Source organism: Sceloporus occidentalis, unplaced genomic scaffold (assembly GCF_023333645.1).
Source record: "Sceloporus occidentalis isolate IW3139 unplaced genomic scaffold, rSceOcc1.0.p SCAF_395, whole genome shotgun sequence".
NCBI classification, from domain to species: Eukaryota; Metazoa; Chordata; class Lepidosauria; order Squamata; family Phrynosomatidae; genus Sceloporus; species Sceloporus occidentalis.
In genome coordinates this window covers 216,353-238,093 of record NW_028317375.1, presented here as the reverse complement: position 1 = coordinate 238,093, position 21,741 = coordinate 216,353, and the positions used below count along the sequence as shown (strand labels likewise).

The 21,741-nt window shown below is 38.7% G+C and overlaps 2 protein-coding genes across 2 annotated transcripts in view; one reads left to right on the top strand and one right to left on the bottom strand.

Annotated features, from left to right (window-relative positions):
* Positions 1–5,022: 5,022 nt before the first annotated feature.
* LOC149273215 (sodium- and chloride-dependent taurine transporter-like) lies at positions 5,023–14,429 on the top strand. Its single transcript, XM_089506588.1, has 13 exons — positions 5,023–5,251; positions 5,385–5,519; positions 6,185–6,419; positions 6,972–7,104; positions 7,660–7,794; positions 8,525–8,628; positions 8,714–8,838; positions 10,611–10,723; positions 11,404–11,541; positions 11,888–11,990; positions 12,618–12,718; positions 13,382–13,552; positions 14,301–14,429. Exons 1-13 carry the CDS (start codon positions 5,023–5,025, stop codon positions 14,427–14,429), a joined length of 1,851 nt encoding a protein of 616 aa, XP_089362714.1.
* Positions 14,430–20,601: 6,172 nt separating this feature from the next.
* The window catches only part of LOC149273214 (glutamate receptor-interacting protein 2), a 122,519-nt gene continuing 121,379 nt past the window's right edge, over positions 20,602–21,741 (bottom strand). The window contains exons 25-26 of the mRNA XM_089506577.1: positions 21,441–21,587; positions 20,602–20,772 (exon numbers count right to left, since the gene is read on the bottom strand). Of these exons, the coding sequence (XP_089362703.1) occupies positions 20,602–20,772; positions 21,441–21,587 (318 nt within the window). The remainder of the gene's footprint in view (positions 20,773–21,440; positions 21,588–21,741) is intronic.

Here is a 21,741-nt window from a genome sequence, read left to right as displayed (position 1 = left end):
TCCTTTGGCCATACATTATTTTCTACAAATTCACAGAGAGAAAGAAACTCAATGGAATCTCTACCCAGATCAGGGTTCTTCGTGTAGCAGCACCACAATTCCCATCACACTTTTGTATCTAACGATAGGCTGAGAGTGATTCTTGCTGCGGTCTAAGAACTGAAGAGCAGCAGATTCTCTAAACCCTAACCTGTTGTCACAATACAGAGGTACTTGCATTACAGGTAACAAAATATGGCACATAAAAAGTAGCAGAACATTATGCAGAATGCAGGAGTTCTATGTACTTTTATATATATGACACTGTTCCTACTTTTCCCAATAACTTTACAACTTTTTCTAATGATTGCATCAAATCTTAACAATTTTAAAATAAAATAAAATAGTAATTTTGGTTACCTCCAAAATCCAACAAAATATTATTGGTATATACCGATACCAGGCTTGGACATTTAGCTTTCATCTATGGTGATCATCGACTGCTACATCTAAATATGATTTCTTTGTAATTGTTGCAAATAGCAGCGTTCTGACGTTGAGTTGTATGGTGGGAGTCATGGACTTCCAGTAGTGGGTTGTGTGATAGCAGTAGGATGGTTCTGGTGATAGAAGCTGCAAAGTTCTGGTGGTGAGTTGTGTTATGGTAATGGTGGAGTTCTGTTGTTGAGTTTTGTGATGGTAGTGATGGGGTTCCAGTAGCGAGTGGTTTGATAACAGTGGCGAGGTTCTAGTGGCTCGCTGTAAGAAAACAGTAGCAGAATTTTAGTGGTGAGTTGTGTAATGTTAGTAATTAACTTCTGGTGGTACGTTGTGTTATGGCAATGATGGAGTTCTGTTGTTGAGTTGTGTGATGGGGTTCCAGTAGTAAGTGTTGTGATAACAGTGGTGAGGTTCTGATGGCTGGTGGTGAGTAGATGGGGGAGCCCATGTGACCATCGGTAAGGAATTATAAAGTCACCTGTGTTCTTTCCTACACTCTCTGCCTAGAAATAAGAAAGAATTGTTCCTACGCACACATTGGCATTAGTATGTTCTATTTTGCACGCTATACTCTGTACCCCCATAAACATGCAGAATATTTGGCAGCTCTTGTATAAATTCATCGTGGCAGTTATGTCTGGGTGGCCAAATGTCCTTGTTTTCAGAGAACAGTCCCTTCCTGTAGTCGATGACATCATAAAAATCCCAGCCAATTAATTTTCTTGAATAATAAAAATCCATTAAAGGGTATCATTGATATTGAATGTAATAAAATTGTTTGCTTTTATTAGCTTTATATCTCAGATAAAGCAAGTTTATTTCCTTTTACTTCCTTTATTATGGATATATATCTTTGTCATTCCACTGGATACAGTGTATACTTCTTTCCCCTTTGGAATTGGATACGCCTTGCTTTTAAAAATGTCTTTTAATGTAATTTTAATAAATTAGATCATCTTAATATGTGGATTTTATATGTCGTTTGGTTCAGGACACCTGTCAATCATTTTTTCTTTCTTTAATTCTCTAAATTAAGGGTTGCATGTGAGATAAAACATGCGCATTGTGAAGCTCCAATTGCACTATAATTTATACAGGACTGATTTGACCCAAAGGAGAAACTACATGGATTACACCGGATTAAGGGGATTTAAACTCTAATAATGCTTAGCCAGCCAATAGTTGCTCTACATGCGGAGAAAGCATCCTGGAAATGACAGTGATTTGATATTTAATTATCCCCGTGGGAAACGGGACAGGAGATTTCTGGAGTTTTTGCACAAATATGTTTAATGATTTTCTGCATACTTCTGTGAAATGAAGATATTTTAGCATTTGTAATATTCATGTACGCCGTATGTTTCGAAGGCTTCAATTAGATATTAACGGATTGAATTTAGTGAAATTGCCCGTTATTGTGAACTGGAAGTGTCTAGGAGTAACAGCAGCTCAGCCACAAAGTGTTAGACTCACAAAGTGCACACTCACAAAGTGGGTCTGTTGAGAAGCGCTGTGCATCTGGAGCTTCATGAAATGGGTTTTCAGGGCTGAGATCACTGTGCACAATGCCAAGTGTCGGCTGCAGTGGCGTAAAGCATGCCGCAATTTTTAGAAAATCATGATCTATTTTCACAAATAGAAGAGAATTTGGTAAATAGTATTGGTCCAAGAGAAGATTAAGTCTGAAAATGTAGAGATCTCAGAGGTCTCTTCTCTATGTTGGCTCTATAAAATGCGCCTCCTTCAACTAAACACTGAAGGATAGTGATGTAAAACATGGGATTTGGGGAAAGAGACAGATCCGCTTTATCTAACGACCTCTTGTTATTCACGCCAAGAAATTAAAAGTATCCCCAAGAGGTCATTATGTTAACCTTGGATATCTTTATTTTAATGAGCTCTCCTGTGAGTCTTTCATTCTAGTATAAATAAATCAACTTTTATTAGGTGTATATATATATATATATATATATATGTTGTTTGTCTGCCCCCGTCTGATAGTTTTTGTATAAATAATCATTTAATGAGGTATATATACAAGCTTAACCCTTCTACCCATCCATTCTGCTTTTGATCCAAAAGAAGGCATGTTTGAGGTGCCCAATGTTAATTAAGTCTACAATCCTTTTGTTTTTCCCCTTCCTGTGGACCCCCATACCCAGTGAATCCCATTAAAAAAACACCTATCTGAGGCATAAATATAGGGTATTTCGTCATACTAAATGGCCATATATTGCTTAGTCTGCCACTACGTCAAAGTACCCCAAGTTTGGCGAGTTCTGTCTTATTTTTCTTGGCTATATTGCTTACCAAGGAGCCGAATCAGTGGGACTGCACCGCATTTTAACCCAACCAGACTCTCATGCAATAAATAAAATGCGGTGCAGTCCCACTAATAGAGCTCCTTGGTAAGCAAAAAGCCATGAAAAATGAGACAGGGCTCCCCAAACATGGGGTATTATAACATTCTCTTTGCGCTCCCCTTTCTGTATGTTGTTTTGCTGTAATTATTTTTTGGCATGCTTGCTCTCCCACCGGGCCAGTCTGCTAGGCTTCATGGTGACTTCCACCTAAACAAGCGGGTGTCTTATTAAACCTTTAAGACGACGATGCAGATCTGCACGGTATTTATTTTAATAGATGTTTACTTTTCTCCTGTAAACAATCACCATTCCCTGGAATCTCTTTCTAAACTTGCGGTCTCTGTCTGTTTGTACAGAGAGAGCTTAACTTAATACTAATTGCAGGTCTCCATCCTTTTCTTTGTTTACAACTCCGCTCCATTTGATGCTGCTCGCTAATATGGAAATTTTACTTTGCTCAGTTCAGGGTTGGTGATAAACAAATGAATTGCAATGGAATCTGGATTAAAGTCTACATTCAACAACAACAATATCAGATAATATTCTTTTTAAAACATCTTGAGCTAGTCTCCTTTTCAATCATGTATAGACAGGATCTTTTAAATCATGTAGTTTTACATTTTTTCTCCAGTAGCGTCTCCATTAACACCGTAATGACAAAGCCCGTACATGTTATTAATGGGTTTAGGGACCGCCCATTGTCCTTAAGGGTTTAATTTCCCTACTTCCGGTGTCAGGCTTGCTGGTCTGCATTTACTAGGTGTCTTCCAACTTGTAGTTTCTTTGCCTGATCTAATCCTTTACTTAAAATGTATGTGTCTTTTTTAACTATACAGTAGACGTGAATTTGATTGAGTTGGGATGTAATTCTGTGGGGTTTTTTTAGCATTGTGTGACTTTTGTGGCTTCCAAGAAACTATTACATGTTGCACAATTGTAACATTTATAGTGATTTTATTTTATGAATTAAAAAAATATTTTATAAGGTTAGAACCCATATTTATAATGAACAAAGATACCTGTTTCTTCTGTTAATTTCCATTGACAACGATAAGCATGCACAGGATGAAAAAAGTAAAAATAGTCATTATTGTCACATTAAGCACAAGAATAAGAATACCCAGAAACTGAGTCATTCTTGCAGCTGAGCCTGTGTATTTCAGAGGCAGACAGAATGTCTCCCCTCCTTTCTGCAAACGATGTAATAATAATGGATGATGACTCATTCTTGGAGTTAGAATGAAAATGTCGTCTTTTATGTTGTCTTCTCATTCTTATGCACTGTCTGCAGTTGGTTTGAAAGTATAGGAATCTATAGGAGTCGTTTGTGCCTTTAGAGTAGCAATGATGCTGCGGACACTCATGATCGGTTGTAGAATGTATTTGTAGGTTGTTTCAACCTTCCCTGTTATATAAAAATGGCATAATATTGTGGACTATAATGGGTTTTCTGTTTTCAGTCATCACCCTTAGTCTGGGGACTATTGGAATAAAACCATAGTAGTTAATACCTAATAATGATACATAGTGTATTGCACTCCAGAGACAGTAAAACATGAATGCAGCTTTCTATAACGTCCCGTGATTGCTTTCAGCATAGACATGCCATACTGAGCCCTTTAGATACTGGCTCTCGGGACCCTGTACGTATCTAAAGACCATACTCCTCACAATGCAACCTCATGGAGCTTATCCTCAGAATGGGCCATTTGAACTGTAAAGCCTGGAAAGGCCCAGACATAGGTAGAAGGTCGTGAGGTCCCAGGCAGCAGGCTGCGAGAGCCAACAAGGGTGCCTGTGGCAGATAAGGAAGGCCATGCCCCATTACTTGCCCAGGCCCCATACAAAGGTAACGGTTGTACCCCTGATCGGGGCACTGGTAATTAGCATGAGAAATTTTTGGCCTCAACTGTTCTATCCCTTTAACTTTTATGTGTTGTCATCTGATGAGGGCAGAATACAAGCAGCATTCTGTTTGTCATCATCTTATACCATCCAGTGGGTAATGAGTATGCTTGCATCTTAAATCACTGTGTGATGTATCCTGTTTGAATCGCAGGAGAGGGCTTGTGCATGTCTGAAAACAGACCTTGTCCAATTCCCATCATCAAATGCAATGTTAACCTCATGGATGAAAGAACTTCAGTTTTTTGTCACATTATGTTTTGCAGACTCAGAAATGTCCAACAAAGAGAAGCTACAGTGTCTGAAAGATTTTCACAAGGACATTTTGAAACCTTCCCCAGGAAAGAGCCCTGGAACTCGACCAGAAGATGAAGCTGATGGTAAACCCCCTCAACGGGAAAAATGGGCTAGTAAGATTGACTTTTTGCTGTCCGTGGCCGGAGGCTTCATTGGTCTTGGGAATGTTTGGAGATTTCCGTATCTCTGCTACAAGAACGGTGGAGGTGAGTTTCTGTGCTTGCTTGAGCCAGAACAACCAAAGTAGGTCCTCTTTCTCCAAGGAAGACTAAGTCGTCTTCACACAATATCATGTGGAAGAGCCTTATCATTTCAATCTCTTTTTGTTTCCATTTAAAGGTGCGTTCCTTATCCCATACTTTATCTTTCTGTTCGGGGGTGGCTTGCCTGTGTTCTTCCTGGAGGTTGCTTTAGGTCAGTTCACATCTGAAGGAGGAATCACTTGTTGGGAAAAGATCTGCCCCATCTTTACAGGTAAGGTCGCTAATTAACAAAACAGTGTCCTCAAGAACCATTATAAACCATCTCCAAACAAGTGTGAGTTAGCTGTCCATAGGTCACGATAACCCATTTGCGTAGAAAAATAGCTTTGCAGGAAGAATCAGCCTTACTTAGAACACATTGTGACATTTGTTACCACAAACGATCCATTCTAACTTCCGTTTTTGTTAGTTCCTTGTTTATAATGACTAATTAAACTTAAAAACTGAATAAATTGCCAGCGTTGTCTTAAAGTGAATGGAAAAAAAAGAAAGGAACAAATATAAAAATAACCCTAAGTAGACCTTCAGATCGGGTTTCATTATTAGGTGTTTATTTTCTCATTCAGCGCGTGGGTTCATTTTCCCATCATTTTACTTGTTCCGAATCAGAAATGTTTGAAACTCAATTACCTAAAACTGACTCATTTCCTTTCTGTTGTAATGGAGCGGCTTCTAATAGCATAGCCACAAAATACTCTTATCTGAGCCTTGTTTTTAAAAAAATTTTCTTTAAAAAGAAAATGAATGATCACATTAGAAAAAAAAGGATAAAATATCACAATTTAGGGAAAAAATTAATACTTTGATAACCACAGACACTGTCATGTCTATAAAAATATATATTCCAATTGTATGTGTGTTTCATTTCTTTCCTAGGAATCGGCTATGCTTCCATCGTTATTGTGTCTCTCCTGAACGTGTACTATATCGTGATCCTGGCATGGGGAGTGTATTACTTGTTTCAGTCATTCCAAAGTCAACTGCCGTGGGCTCTCTGCCACCAGTTGTGGAACACCGAGACCTGCGTGGAGGATACTTACAGGAAGAACAAAACCATGTGGATGGCGCTGAACTCCACAAACTTCACCTCTCCTGTGACAGAATTCTGGGAGTAAGGACCGTTCTTAACATAGAAACATAGAATTTGACGGCAGATCAGAGCCATTCGGCCCCATCTAGTCTGCCCATTTTTTTTAAAGACACAGATTTAACTATAATTTTGGTTTTTTTCATACCACGTGGAGTAAAGACAGGTGTCAAATGATAGAAGAACATAACATTTTCACTGTGTCACCTGGGTTTAGAGAGGGAATCATATTGTAATTAAAGTAACTTTTAAAAATCAGCGATGTAAGCAACATGCATGAATTACAATAATATAAAAATATTGTCAAAACGTGTTGGGCACACAGGCCAGGAGACATTAAAGTCTATAGGGTTGGAGAGGCGTATAGGAGGAATCAGTAATATGCCTTGAAATCGGTCACAATGTTTCATCTACACCAACTAACCCCACTCATCGACTCTCATGGTCTCGGCCAAATGATTCTATCCCTCTGAAAAGCCTATGTGAAACATTCAACTTTGACACTTAACGTGCAACTGCTGACTATTAAAACCACATATTCCTTTTTCGCTTACACCGGTTTATTGTCTCCATCAGGCACAAAGTTCTTAGCTTATCAAAGGGAATTGATGATGTTGGTATAGTGAAATGGGATCTGGCTCTGTGTCTGCTTCTCACCTGGGTTATCTGCTTCTTCTGTATCTGGAAAGGAGTTCGATCCACAGGGAAGGTAAGAGGTCTTGTCCAGGAGGTCCACACTGCATAGATGGGGGGATCTCATGGGCACATATGGGGTATATTAAAATAGCCTTGAAGATGAATGTTTTTGGATTTTTTTAATATATATATTTTATCTGCTGGTTGTTGTAATATACGGCTGCTAAAAGTTACTTCAAAACCACACTTCTGGTCTTCTGGTACACAAATGTTCACAATATAATGAAATTAAGCCTTATTAAAGTTCTTTCTGTCAGATTGAGATACCATGAGAGATATACACCATTAGATATATACATAAGCTTAAAACCACTGAATAAATTATATCTGTCACCCTCGTTAAAGAGTCCACATGGAGTCCACCTTATGTCCAATATTATGCAATTTGGGGAAAAAATGTCTAAGACACCTATTAAAGTTCACCTACATTCCACTGAACCCCACAGTCTCATCAGACTCTGTTCGGGGTATCATTTGACCTCATCCATTCACGCTTATAATTGCCTATGTTGAAATAACTAATAATTACGTTTAGTTTCTCTCTGACCATATTCTTTTTTTAATTTAGGTGGTATATTTTACTGCCACGTTTCCGTTCATCATGCTGATTGTCCTCCTGATTCGGGGGGTCACCCTGCCCGGAGCCGCAGAGGGAATCAAATTCTACTTGTACCCAAACATTACTCGTCTGGGGGACCCTCAGGTGAGGATGCAGGATGAGTCTGCAAATGAAGCGTTCCATGTTAAAACACAGACATGTGGCTGACAATTGGCCATATTTCCCCTGAGAATAAGCCTAGAGAAGCATTTATTGAAGGGCACTTGAGGTCAGGCTTGTAAATTGTGTTGCTTTTTTTCCTTTCCACGAGCAATGATACTATGTAATGTTGTATGAAGCAAACGTTTCTGCGTACCCAGTTTTATTGGAGAGAAACAGAATGAGCCGTTCCTTTGAGTCACAAGTTTCTTTTTGCCCAATGTACATTTGATATTATTAATATTGTTAATGAATCCTAGACAAACACTATGGGGAAGAGATACAGTAAGCAATTTTTGTTGTTCTTCTTGTCTTATCCGTTATTAATAACAATTACATTTCTTAATTTTAGCTTTATACATTCAGTCCCTTTTTTTCCCCAATCCAGCCTTTGAAAATGTGGCACATGAACTAATATCATCATATATTTTATAGCAATTTATCCTTCAATGTGAATCAATCCTGGTGACTTCTCAAGTCGAGTTCTCTTGTTTTCATAGCGTCTTCCTGTCCCTCCTCGACTGCTGTCTCTTTTTCCGTTATCTTCCTTTTCCTTGTCATTCCAAGCCCCATGTGTCTTCCGATTGATATTCATACCTAGAGGTTTATGTAGGAATACTGAGTAGTACAGAACATATCCCTGCTCTACCTAGCTGCTATCTTCTATTCTTGAAAGGTATGGATTGACGCCGGCACTCAAATTTTCTTCTCCTATGCCATCTGTCTTGGGGCCATGACATCCTTGGGCAGCTACAACAAGTTTAAATACAACTGTTATAGGCAAGTTGGCGGTCAGAGGGAGATGGGCTGGTCTGGGTTTGGTTTTTGTTCATTAACACTGCTCCGTGACATGTGTGTGACTTAGGGACTGTTTGCTGCTGGGATGCCTCAACAGTGGTACCAGTTTTGTGTCTGGCTTCGCAATTTTTTCCATCCTGGGCTTCATGGCACAAGAGCAAGGGGTGGACATTGCAGATGTGGCTGAGTCAGGTACTGTATGGATGATGCTCAGGTGAGCACTGTCACTGAAAGCCAGCAAGGCCAGTGACAGACCTCTGTGTGCTAGGCCGTGGTAGACCAGAAAAAAAACAGTAAAAACCATGCAGCCCAACGGTTCTCTTGGCCACTTATGTCTTGCGGGGGAACACTTTCCCTTGCCCCTGACAGCAGATGGGCTCTATATTGAGTTTTAGTGGTTGTAGAATTTTCAGTCTGTGTAGCCTTTTGATGTCAAAGGTGACAGGTTGTGGAAAACCGTAATTGTGGCCTCATCATAAAGGGAAATGTTATGGCAGAAGAAGGCCCTGGGGTGGCTTTTCCCACAACAAAGCAAGGGTTTGAACAACCTACATCCCTCAACTTTGAGTCCACGTCGCATTTCAACTGTTGAAAAATATCTTCGAAAGAAGAGTTATTTCTTCAGGTTCTGCTTCTTGAAGGTGCAGAACCTTAACCAGTGGCCACTGTTTCTTATTTTTTATGAGTGACCCTCTAATTATCGCATTCCTGGGTGTGTGGACCTTTGGGTTTTTTAGCTGTGCCTTAAAGTCACATAGATCCAAATTAGGCTTGATGATGATATTGATAGGTTACTTACTTTGTAGGTTAGTTTGCTTACAAGTGACACCCAAGTAAGCTCAGGGAAAGCTTTGTGGTGGCTGTGATAGAGCCTAAAATGAATATCCGAGATCCTTGGAGATATACAAGATCTTCTAGCAATGATGGGACCCAAGGATTTGGCCCCTACGGGATTTGAGATGGATTATGTACTCCTCAGGCAGTGAGATGGGGTAGATTTGTGGAACGTGAGACTTTCACCTGAGGATCATGTTGTATTTAACATATTTCCAGAGTGACTCGAGTATTACTCTAAACATCTCTCTAATATGTCCACAGGGTTCATCTTTGACATATTTTTGTTAATTTTAGTCACTGGTAACATAACAGATAATTGATTCAGACCTCATTGCTCAATATGTAAGGAGGCCCATATTCACTAAGTAGTCATTCACAAAATGATTATTACAATTCACTTTAATACTTCACCAGCCAGGGCCCTGGAGCTGCAGTCCATCAGTCTTTAAATATTTTTATAAATGCTCTTTTAATTGTCTTCCTGATATCCATATACATGTTTGTTTTATCTCTTGCCCCCTAAAACATATGTCAGAACGCATACACCTGTACTCTTCTTTATACACAGAGCACTTATCTCCTAATCACCTCCTCCTAATACACAGACATCAGCACATCTACCTCTCACCTCCTCCTAATACACAGACATCAGGACAGCTACCTGTTACTTCCTAATATACAGACATCAGGACACCTACCTCTTTCCTGTTAAATGGGTTTTAATGGGTTTGTGTGCCTTTCGCTAGTTCAGGGAATCGCCTTAAGTGGATTTTAATTTTAATTAAATCTACTGCCATCTTACCAGCTAGGAATAAAGCACATTTGTGCTACTTTTCACATAGTATAGCGCTCTTAAAGTAACTTTTATGGGAATTCTTAGCCACCCATTTTATCGCAATCTAGAGTTCTAGACCAGAAAAGCGAGATGTATAGTGACTCTGTGGATTCTGAAAAGCCATAGCCTAGTGTGTCAAAAGTACTGAAAGGTCTTGGCCATAAGTAATATATACATTGAGTAGCGTTACGGGGTTCACTCACTCAGACAGGGAATTGCCTCTAGTACCATGAACAGAGCTGTGCTAATTACTGTACCCCCCACTGTACCCCTCCTTTTGATTTCTCTCTAGGTCCCGGCCTGGCTTTCATTGCCTACCCAAAAGCCGTGTCGATGATGCCTCTCCCCACCTTCTGGGCCATCCTGTTCTTTATTATGCTTCTGCTGCTTGGACTAGATAGCCAGGTTAGTGACTCCAAAACAAAAACCCATTTACCAAAGAACAAAGGGGAAGGACATAGTACAACTAAAACTTTTTTGTGAAAAACTGCTGGTTCCTTGTGTTCTTGGTGGTCTATTTCCTCTTGGTGTTTGATCCCAAGCTAGTCCATCATAAAACTCAAGAACCCTCCTCTCTATAAATTTTAGTGTATGAAATTAGAACATCATGCAGAAAATAGCAGATAAGCAAATCCCATTGCTGTCTATCAGTCTATATACTATAATGTTTGTTATTCACATGAGAGATTAAATTAGCATCACAAACATTTGCATTTTTGTTTGCATGTTCCAGGTACAAATAAATGAGGTTAAAAAGTCCAATCATTTCAATGCAGATTTTACTGAAAGCTAATATATTTTTTAGTGTACTGTTTGTATTTGCATTTTTATTTATTACTAAAATCAAACGTGGTTGCTGGCATCTACCACCAAATCCTTAATGATGTTTTAATATTGTGGCCCCTGTCAGAGCACGCAAAAAAGGTCAGTTAGGCAGCATATATTATATAATATATATATATATACATATATAATATATATATATATATATATATATATACACACACATATATATATATATAAATAGAGTTGTCCGTATAATGGGTGTAACATCTAGGTCCTGACTGTTCATTTACTGTCCGCAGTTTGTTGAAGTTGAAGGACAGATCACATCTTTAGTTGATCTGTACCCATCCTTCCTACGGAAGGGTTATCGACGAGAGGTCTTCATCGCTATAGTGTGCTTCCTCAGCTATCTTCTGGGGCTAACCATGGTCACTGAAGTAAGTGTCATCATCCCATCACAACATCACACCAACCATCAGGAACTCTATATCTTAACCCCTTCAGGACAGCATTTTTCACTCACCAGATTCCCCAAATCCTGGTTTTGTAATCCATCACCTAATATATATGCATATATTACCCCATTTTTAACCAATGTCTAGAATCTATTGTCTATGTTCTTCAGCCCATGGTTAAAGCCTCCTCTCCTTGGCTCCTGTCCTGTTTCATCTACAAATGTGATTTCTTTATATATTTTCTGTTTTGGCCCAGTAAAAGCTACCCCCCCCCCCCCCCCATATCTGGAGTCTGCCCTTATTCTCTTGTTCTCCTCACTCCACACAGGGTGGCATGTACGTGTTTCAACTCTTTGACTACTATGCAGCTAGCGGAGTTTGCCTCCTTTGGGTTGCATTCTTTGAATGTATTGCCGTAGCCTGGGTTTATGGTAAGTTTCTATGGCAACAGCCTATCATTGTCTGCTTGCGTCACATGACCATTAACAGATCCTGGTAAAAATGATGAATGAGGAAACGTTTTTACATGATTATAAAGTTATTTCCGGGACGGGCTAGGAATGGTGGTTCTAATGATACGTTTGATTACAAAAGTGTTAAATGCAACCTAATGCATTATAGTTTCTCAGCACCTAATATTTGCATTTTAAATGTATATTCATTTTTTTAATGACAATCATTCAAAGTTTATGAGGAGTTAAAGAAGCCTTTAATTATAAAGAGCAATTTAAAAATCATTGATTTAAAGTAGCGCTTTGACTGTATTGCAGTCACCATGGAAACTGACAAACTGTTTCAACTGATCTTTGTTTAGTGTTTTGCACCAGAATTGTTCTTTGTAAACTCATGTCATGCAGTTCCCTGCACCCACTACTCTTGCAAACAGATTCTAGTAGCAATATCCCTAAGATTTTTTAGTGTTTAATATTACTATTACATATTTTTTGTTTATATGATGTCATCACAGGGGATTGATTTTTATTTATTTTATTTAAGTTTTTGAGGATGCATTTTTAAGCTCTGATAACAGTTGGTGATTTTTTTTTCTTTGTCTTCAGGCGCTGATAAATTTTATGAAAACATTGAGGACATGATCGGGTACAGACCAGGTCCATGGATGAAATGGAGCTGGTGTGTGATCACCCCACTGCTCTGCGTGGTAAGTCCAACATAGAAGCATTTTCAATATAAAGTTCCAGAACTAGAGGGCATGAGTTAACTTTAGAGGTCATGGAAAGCTGAGGACTAATGTGATAAAATTCTGCATTACTGAAGAGGTAGTAGATACCTGGAATAGGCTTCCGGCGCAGGTAGTGCAGGCAAACAGGGCAAACGAATTCAAGAACGCTTAAGGTGCGGGCAAAGCTCTTCTAAAGAACAACTAAGTAAAAAGTGATTTAAAAAGGGCAGACTAGATGAACCGATTGTTTTTTTTCTGCCATCACTATTTATTCTATATGTTTATGTAAAGCTTTGCGGTTTGATGTGTTGTGGGAAGAGGCAAGCTGGTCAGTTTTGTATTAACCCCTTAAGGATAATGGGTTGTCCTTAAACCCTTTAAAAACAATGCATTGTGAGCCCATACATGTACGGTCCTTGTTATGAAGGGGTTAACACAGCAGAGCTATTATGAAACATATAAACAATATATCTGATCTAGCTCGACCCTATATACAGATGGCCCGCTATCTATAGTTCTCTTTATGATCACGATCTTCTCTTCAAACAGTAATTATACTATTCATGTTTACATTGATAATATATTCATGTTATGTAACTTCCTTGTATCAGGACTTACCGTATATTTTTTTTGTACTTTCAGGGCTGCTTTATATTTTCTTTAGCCAAATATACCCCTCTCACCTACAACAAGTACTACACGTACCCTGACTGGGCCATTGGGCTGGGGTGGGTTCTGGCCCTGTCATCCATGGTCTGCATACCATTGGTTGTTGTCTTACGGATTGTGCAATCAGAGGGCTCCTTGATCGAGGTAAGGGGAAGTGATGTCATTATGGCCGATTAGAACTTGTTTAAATACATCCAAACTGATTCATTCCTCTGGAGACTTTGCCCTGTCCACTGCCTGCCCACTTCCACCAACTTCCTGTCCAGCTCCATCCCCACTTCCTGCCTACCTAGCCTAGCTTCCTTTCACCAGAAATTAATTAAAGCTTTACAGAAATAAAATGTACGCAGCCTTATCCTTTCAAAACAAGGCTGCGGCCTACAAAAAGTTTGTTTTTTTTATTAAGGCAAACAGGAAGATACCACAAACAAAAGTGAACAGTGAAATATGTAAACAGCACCACCTACTGGCAGAACAGTATATAACACATAAACTGTATACACAACAGAATACGTGAACACAGCATCACCATATGTAGAGGGGAAGAGAGCATAAATATATAGGGCCCAGAATATCGTCGCTCAGAACACATTTATCAGACAGGGTTCAACACCCACTAGTTTTCAGCCAATCCTTGTCATTGAGTGACTCCTCACCTTGGGTGGAAACTGTTTGGTTCTGGAAGTTTCTCACCCTTTATTTTGGATGAGGCAGCCATTGTAAGGATGAGTGAGAATTTCAGAAGAGGACATTCATTGATCTGTTAATTCCACCCCCTTTTACCACAAGCCCTAGCTGCTTTGTGAAAGAGTCCCTTAAACTACATACCAACCAGTCAGATTAAAAAAAACTGTGAAACCAAAATACCCATTTTCACGTCATTTTTTTACAGAGAATCAAGTCAGTCACAGCTCCGAAAGATATAAATCGCTGGGCCACAGACGCAGAAGGATCCACACCTTTCTGTGCGAACGGAGGCCACCTGAAGCCAACCCATGTTATTGTAGAGACCATGATGTGACCATACGCTCGGTCTCCTTGCTTTCAAGGAAGACAGGAGACCCATATAACACACTGTTTACTAACACCATCCTTAGATCCAGGTTAATGGAGATCTCTATTTGCACTAGAATTCAACTGTTCAGCTCTTGTAGAGAAATCTGTATAATAATTGTGTACGCGAGTGCGTATTTTGTAATATTTTGTAACAATTCCTAATGTCTTTGCACAGATTCTCATATCTTGACATTTTAACCGTTGGATTTATAAATATATATATATCACTATATATATATTAATCTTCTGTACCTCTTGGATCCAGGTGCTGTCAGGTCCCAGTTTTTAGGATAGCAGGGTTTTCTCTAAATAATAACTTTGTAGTTGGCATAAAGCCTTGTGTTTTGGAGAACTTTGCAACATTGTGACAGTTTTGGTCAATTTATAATTGAAAGAAAAAGAAGTTAGGAGTTATGCACAAATTGATACATTTTGTTAAAGCACAAATCATCTGCATCGCTTTTGTGCTGCGAAAATATACATTGCTTTTTTTAGATCTAAACAACTTGTATCAGCTATATTCCAGCTTTAATATAAATTTTAAGATGAAAACGCATAATATATACAATTTTATCAATAAGCGATGGTGTCTGTGGCTGCATTGGGAGCGTTCTGACACCTTGTGGTGACTCTGAGCACTGCAGGCTTTGTTACAATTCTGTCTTCAGTCAAGTAACAAAAATATATTTTCTAATACCAAAACAGATCCCAAAACCATAACAATGTTGCGTTCTCCAAAAAAATGCTTACATCATTGAGAATTTTAACATATCATTAGTACCAAGGTGTGTGTGTCATAACTTATAAGAGAGTAGGGGCGACAAACTGAATTTTAATGGGCAGAAGGCAGTGCAGGTTTTGGGGTAGCGGTCCCCAGTCTGATGCCGACATGCACAATGTTGATAATGATGATGGACATTTAATAATGTCTAGGTCGTATGGTTACTTGTAAACATTAAATAGAAAACACAAAGAAAAGTTAATTTGGTGCCATTCCTGGTTGCTGTTATTCATACTTCAAAACTAAATGATTGAGGTCCACAGCTTTAGGTATGTCTGTTTCTGTATAGGTTATATTAATATAATAATGTACAGAGACATCCTTAAAGTGACAGTATTACAAAAAAACCCTCTATAGATCTCCGAATGCTGCACTTCCATGTGATACCATCCCTTCAAATACCAGTTTTCAGAAACAATAATTAAATTGTATTCATTTTAATTAAATCTCTAACAAATTTTCAATCTGTGTGATCTGTTCTCCAACATACTAAGGCAAAGCATCGTTCTGAAAAAGATTTGGTCTGATAGTTTTAAAAAAGCACACATTTCCTATAAATCAGTATATATATATACTACCGTCTTAACATTTTGGGTCACTTAGAAATGTTCTTGTTTTTTTTAAAGAAAAGCAAGTTTTGTCCATAAAATAAGATAAAATAGATCAGAAATCCAGCGCAGAGGGGTTTAATGTAAATTACTGATTTTTAATGGAATATCTTCACCCTCATCACTCCTGTGTTCCAGTGGCAAGTTGTGTTCGCTGATCCAAGTTTAATTTTAAAAACCTAATTGTTGGAAAATCCTTTGAGATTTTATATATATATATATATATATATATATATATATACAATCAAATAATGCAGTTTGACATCCATCATATAGAATATATTCAAAATAACTTAGCGTCAGTTTCTGTTCATGGGAAACCTTATGTATATATATATATATATATATCATGTAACACTGTAGTGAAGGGAATCTGTCATAGACTGTGTATTTTTAAATGTCTGCATTTGTAGACGCACATTTAATGCGCCTTCCGATCCAACACCACCCCCCCCACCAAAGCCCGCTTCGCAGCGCACTCGAGAGAATACAGGATCTGATTTACAGTGATAAAAATCAGCTGTGTCTTTCCGCAAGTGTCCCTTTTGCCAAAACAAAAATGTTAAACCATTATCCAAACAGACCTTCTTAAATTGTAGGAATTAAGGTAAAACAAAAAAGTATATTGTGGTACCGCTGTACTGCTTTTTCCTGCTGCTTTTGTATGTGCTCGGTGTGTTTGGTACTGATGTCGATAAGCCGGTGGGTTCACTTCTCCCTCGCTTAATCTCCGGTCATAGCTGCCCATGGTGTCCCCATCATATAACTCCTTTGATTGTCAAAAATAAACCTAAAGGGTTAATGCAGAGTACCCAACCCTCGCCCTAGGGGTCCCTAACCATTCGCGCATTGATTCATTCTATAAACAGTGTATTTGGTGAGGACCCGAATTTGTTGCGTCTTCTATAGAAGTTTCTTAGCTTCGGTTCCCTCGTATTACTGGATTGAGACTCCCATGGGCCGTAGGCTTAAAGCCATCCAACTAATTACCAGTGGTAATGGACTGACATGCCATCATCCAATGGCAGGGTCCTAGGCAGTAGCGTATCTTACTTATGGGGTATTTATTCTGCTCTGAATTGGGAGATAAAGTATAATTTCTTTTCTATATATATATATATATATATATATATATATATATATATATGCTCGATATCTGCTAGCACAGTAATAGTCATTTCTGGTTACGTTATGAAGTCAGAAACACAATCGCTTTCCTTCAAGGTTTATTTTCACGCAGTGGTGGGAGCAGAAAGAAAAAAAAAAAAAAAGATGCATCTGCGGCAGATTCCCTTTAACATTAATACGCATGACCCGGGGTGCTATTTTTTTATATGTTCAAATCATATCACCTATTGACATCTATATATATCTTTTTCAAAGAGTTCCATATCAAGTGTTTTATTCAATAAGACTAATTTTTAAATTGTGTTCACATTTGTACACAAAATTTTACATCCTTTTTAATAAAAATCCTTTTAACTCGCATCCTTATTGCAGAAGACAATATTTTTTTTTTTACCGATGGCAAACTCTCTTATGCATTATGTTGTAAATGTTGCAAAGATAAAAAGAATGTTTGTATATTGAAAATGTCTCGGATATGGTGGTAGGATTTCCAATTAACCAAGGTTATTGTTATTAACCCCTTAAGGAAAACGGGTTGTCCTTAAACCCATTAAGGACCATGTATTGTGAGCCCGTGCATGTACGGGCTTTGTCGTGAAGGGGTTAAGAATGCTTTATGCAGGGATGCAGTATATACCTCGACGCCATTCCTATTAAACTATTTAATAGGTTTTTCAGCTGATGAGCAAAGAAATATTGTATTAAGGGTCCACTTCAATGAAATCTGTATTCTCATTTGTAAGATAGCTTTCTCTCGTTACCACTGAAACGTGGCTTTTTGCTTAAAAGCATCAAACTTCCCAACAGATAAGACCTGTTCGGCCCCCATCAACTCGTGTCGTCTTATATTCAGGGGCCGTATGCCTATCCCATGCATGTTTAAACCCCCTTACTGTATTAAGCTCTACCACTTCTGATGGGAGGCTGTTCCACTTATCTACCACCCTGTCTGCAAAGTAAAACTTCTCTACATCTAAATTTGATAGGTATGGATATATATATATTTTTTTATCAATGAACTTGATGGATTTGGGTTATTCTATTTATAAAGCGATTACGTGGCTTTTGGTGTATTTTGATATACAAAGGGTTCATCGGTTGGACAAATATGTTCTAAATATATTCATTAAAATTCCTGACCGCACTCTATCTTGGTGGAAGTAGTAATCGTTTGGACCAAGCTTCTGGGTCTGGTATTAAACTTAACTTTTAGTACAAAAAGGAAAGGAGGACGACGATAATGTTTTATCAAGAGGCTATCGTATCCTCTCTCTCTCTCCTAACTCAAAGGATTTTATTTGCATTTTATTGTAAATTAGCAGTTTGCTGTTTTTCTTCGTAATTTTAGAAGCTTTTGTAATCAACTTCAGCAATAAAAACATAAAAAAAAAATATTTTAAAAACAATTGTGTGTCTCGTTTGTAGTTCACTTGCGATAGAAGTAATATTTCTGAATGTTAGAACAGGTCGGTGGAAGATAATTAAACAATATTAATAATTAAACTGTAAAAAAAAAAAAAAAAAAGAAGAATCAAGCAAATAAAATTCAAGATTTTATTATAAAAAACAGAATTTGCACAACACCCTCATTTTTAAATACAATTTGATATAGTATGTACAGCTTGTCCAGAACAGGACTAAAATAAGACTCTCCAAAACATGTACCGTAGCATATTGTGCTTTCCAGACTAGAAAAGAAAAACCAAAGTTTGTATAAAAATACTTTACATGTTAAGCTGAGTTAATTATATGGATAAAAATATTTTTGTTTCCGTTATGTGGGTAACAGGCAAAGATCATTGAAAATGCATAGGAAGGGGTACAAGGAATAGTTGTTATTATTAAAGCCTTCGGTTAAAATAATTCATTAAAAACCCAAAAAAAGTGGAGCTCTGTACCCACAGATATTGCATATAAAAATACTTTCAGTAGCTATGGCACATATATTGAACATGGCAAAACCGAACGGCAAATCTCGTGTACGTACAGCTCGGTAAGGATCTGGAAACGGGGCATATCAACGGTTCTCAAGGAATCCATGCCTGAAGGAAGGTGCGTCACCTGCGTAGAAGCAGGGCTGCCCTTTTATTAAGACCTCTTTGCAATATGGGTTGAAAACAACCAATTTATATACATCTTCCAAACTGTGGTTGCTACTCAGATAGGGCAGCCGTTTAAAATAAAGAACTGCTCCAACATTGTAAAAATTAGATTCAATCAGACGTACGGACGTAATGCAATAACAGGGCTGAATCATCAATAAAATTAACCACTTGGGCAACCAAAAATGTAAATAAAATAAAGTCATCACATAGCCTGCTGTAACAAAATGGCCTTAACTGTAGGGTCTCAAGGTACAAAGAAAATAAAAACCTGGAATAACACAAACCCCCCCCCCCCAAAACTCCAAAATTCCATGGGAAATTACGTGTGAATTTATGGTGACATATGCTGGTGTAAAAAAAAAATAAAAACACTTCTATGAGTAGGCATTTTCTGAATGTGCACATCTGGCTGCTATAGGGTTAATTAAATCAATTTATAAAGTGCAAGAGGAATAATATGAGATCCATCAAAGCAGGAACATTTTTATCACATGCAGGTCTGGGGAGACCGATAAACAAAATTAACATGTGCAGGTATCAGAGGGGAAAAAAGTGGAATCCATGTAATAATTGTGCTGTATCCCCGATACACCTTGGGTGACATGGATTGGAATTTTTTTTTATAATATAATATAATGTGCTTATAAGAAGAGAAAGTTTCCTGGATGTCATCGTAGGGTCACAGTGCCAAGTCTGGTATCAAGGAACAGAACATTAGATTGTTATAGAGGGCCAAGGATGAAAATCTATTTGTGAATTGTGATCGGTGATCAGTGATTGTGATACGTGCATTCCTAACAAGTGCTGCGGGAACAGGGATCGGTGTATCTGTGCACGAGAGGTTTAGTCCAAGCAGGGGACTGGAAATTGGGGGGGGGGGGGAAGTGGGAATAATAAAAACACTAAATTTGACACAAGTCTAAAGTGCGTATGTTTAAACAGTACTATACACCCAGGAAAATAAAATATGGAGTGACGGGCAAATTTCAAGATTATTTAAGAAGAAGAAAGAAAAAAGTATCCTCAACTAATGGAGGTTCATTCAAAGATAAAAAAAAAAGTTTGGGAGAAAATAAGTTTTTTGTGCAATTCTCTGAAAATTGTGGGGGGCGACGTAAGTTGACAAAGAGGCCAAAGAAACATGGATAATAAAATAAAAAGTAGCACCATGAATTTATAATTTAAAAAAAAAAAAAAAAAGGATTTCATAACCTTCTATAGAAAGGGAATATTTGTGGAGCCAGAGAGCAGGACGGCCCTTCTAAGGCTTTGGTCAGTTGAACAGCCCCGTTACGTTGAGTGAAATGAGGTGGGACCGTCGCGTCCCACGAGTCACAGATGCAATAGGTCTGGACTACGAAAAGTGCCTAAAATATATATATATATAAATTTTAAAAACAACAAGTGAGCTGATCACCTGGAACAATTACATTATCAGGACAAAGAATTACAGGGGCCATAGGAAACGTTACAAATGTAGATCATGGAGTGCATAAAAGGTTCTTTTAGGATTCCTCATAAGGTTTTTGTGCTCGTCTTCGCCTCTAATCCTCCATGCTGTATCACTGCATCCTCCGGAAGGGCCAAAGGGGTCCGGCTAATGACGAGGTCGAGCCGGTCGCCTGCGTCAGCGAGAAGAGGCACTGCCAGGCAACAGTCAAAATCCCTGGTACGTACGTGGTTCACCTGTGGACAAGCAGACATGTGCAGAGTTATCCCCGTGGCTCTAATGGCGACTGAGACAATGCAGATGATGAGTGGGAGTGGCTAAGTAGTAGCCTCACCCCTGCACTGAACAGCTCCATCTATGCCACGTACAGTTTTATATGCAACACCCCATTCCCACCTATGCCCAACCCACAAAAACAACAATGTTAGTGAGCAGGGCCGTAACAGGGATATGAAGGCGGCCCCGGCACTTTAAGGCCAGCGGCCACCTGATGATATAAGCGCTGCTGACAGCTGGATATGCATGGCCACGCGCTGCGTTTTTATGGCCACTTAGCATGCGGCCGGCATTCCCAGCCCCTGGCCACACGATACAGCACCCAATCTGGAGCGTCTGTCGGCTGGTGGCCCACCTTGCTCAGTGTGCCAGATGGCCAATCCATGCCTGATGCAGAGTTCTTATTTTAACAGATTAGGTACAAATCAAATATTTAGGTCTTTGGGAGGCTGGGATGTATATCGAGCGGATAAATGTCTCAACTGGTACCGGTTAGGATTTCATGGCTCACAGAGGTTAATTACACCACATCCTAGAAGTTTCCATTTTCAAGATCCTTAAAACTTCCTGGTATATTTTGATAAATCGTACATTAACACCCAAAGGGCAGATATATACACGCGGTTACCTGCAAGATTCTATCAAATTGCTGCAGCCCACTCCTGTCGGCGGGACCCCCGGGCCGAATCATATTCACATAGACTCCTTTCTCCAGAAGACCATCTGAGACACTGAAGCCAAAGTCATCATTCTCCAGGTCTTTCATGACAGTTACCTGCGACACACAGAGCCAGTCAATATTCATCTTATTAATACGGCTATATCCATTTCTATATATATTTAAAAGGTAGTTCTTCTAAACAGAAAAAAAACACTGACCAGCCATGGGGGTCTGATATCTCCACCCTGGGGGTCTGGCTGCTCCCGTA

What these genes read in the sequence shown, in the direction of transcription:
- LOC149273215 (XM_089506588.1), top strand. Translation starts at nt 5,023, where the DNA reads ATGTCCAACAAAGAGAAGCTACAGTGTCTGAAAGATTTTCACAAGGAC. An exon ending in GGCTAACCATGGTCACTGAA is followed by an intron (nt 11,542 to 11,887) that starts GTAAGTGTCATC and finishes CACTCCACACAG; the next exon opens with GGTGGCATGTACGTGTTTCA. An exon ending in TGCCGTAGCCTGGGTTTATG is followed by an intron (nt 11,991 to 12,617) that starts GTAAGTTTCTAT and finishes CTTTGTCTTCAG; the next exon opens with GCGCTGATAAATTTTATGAA.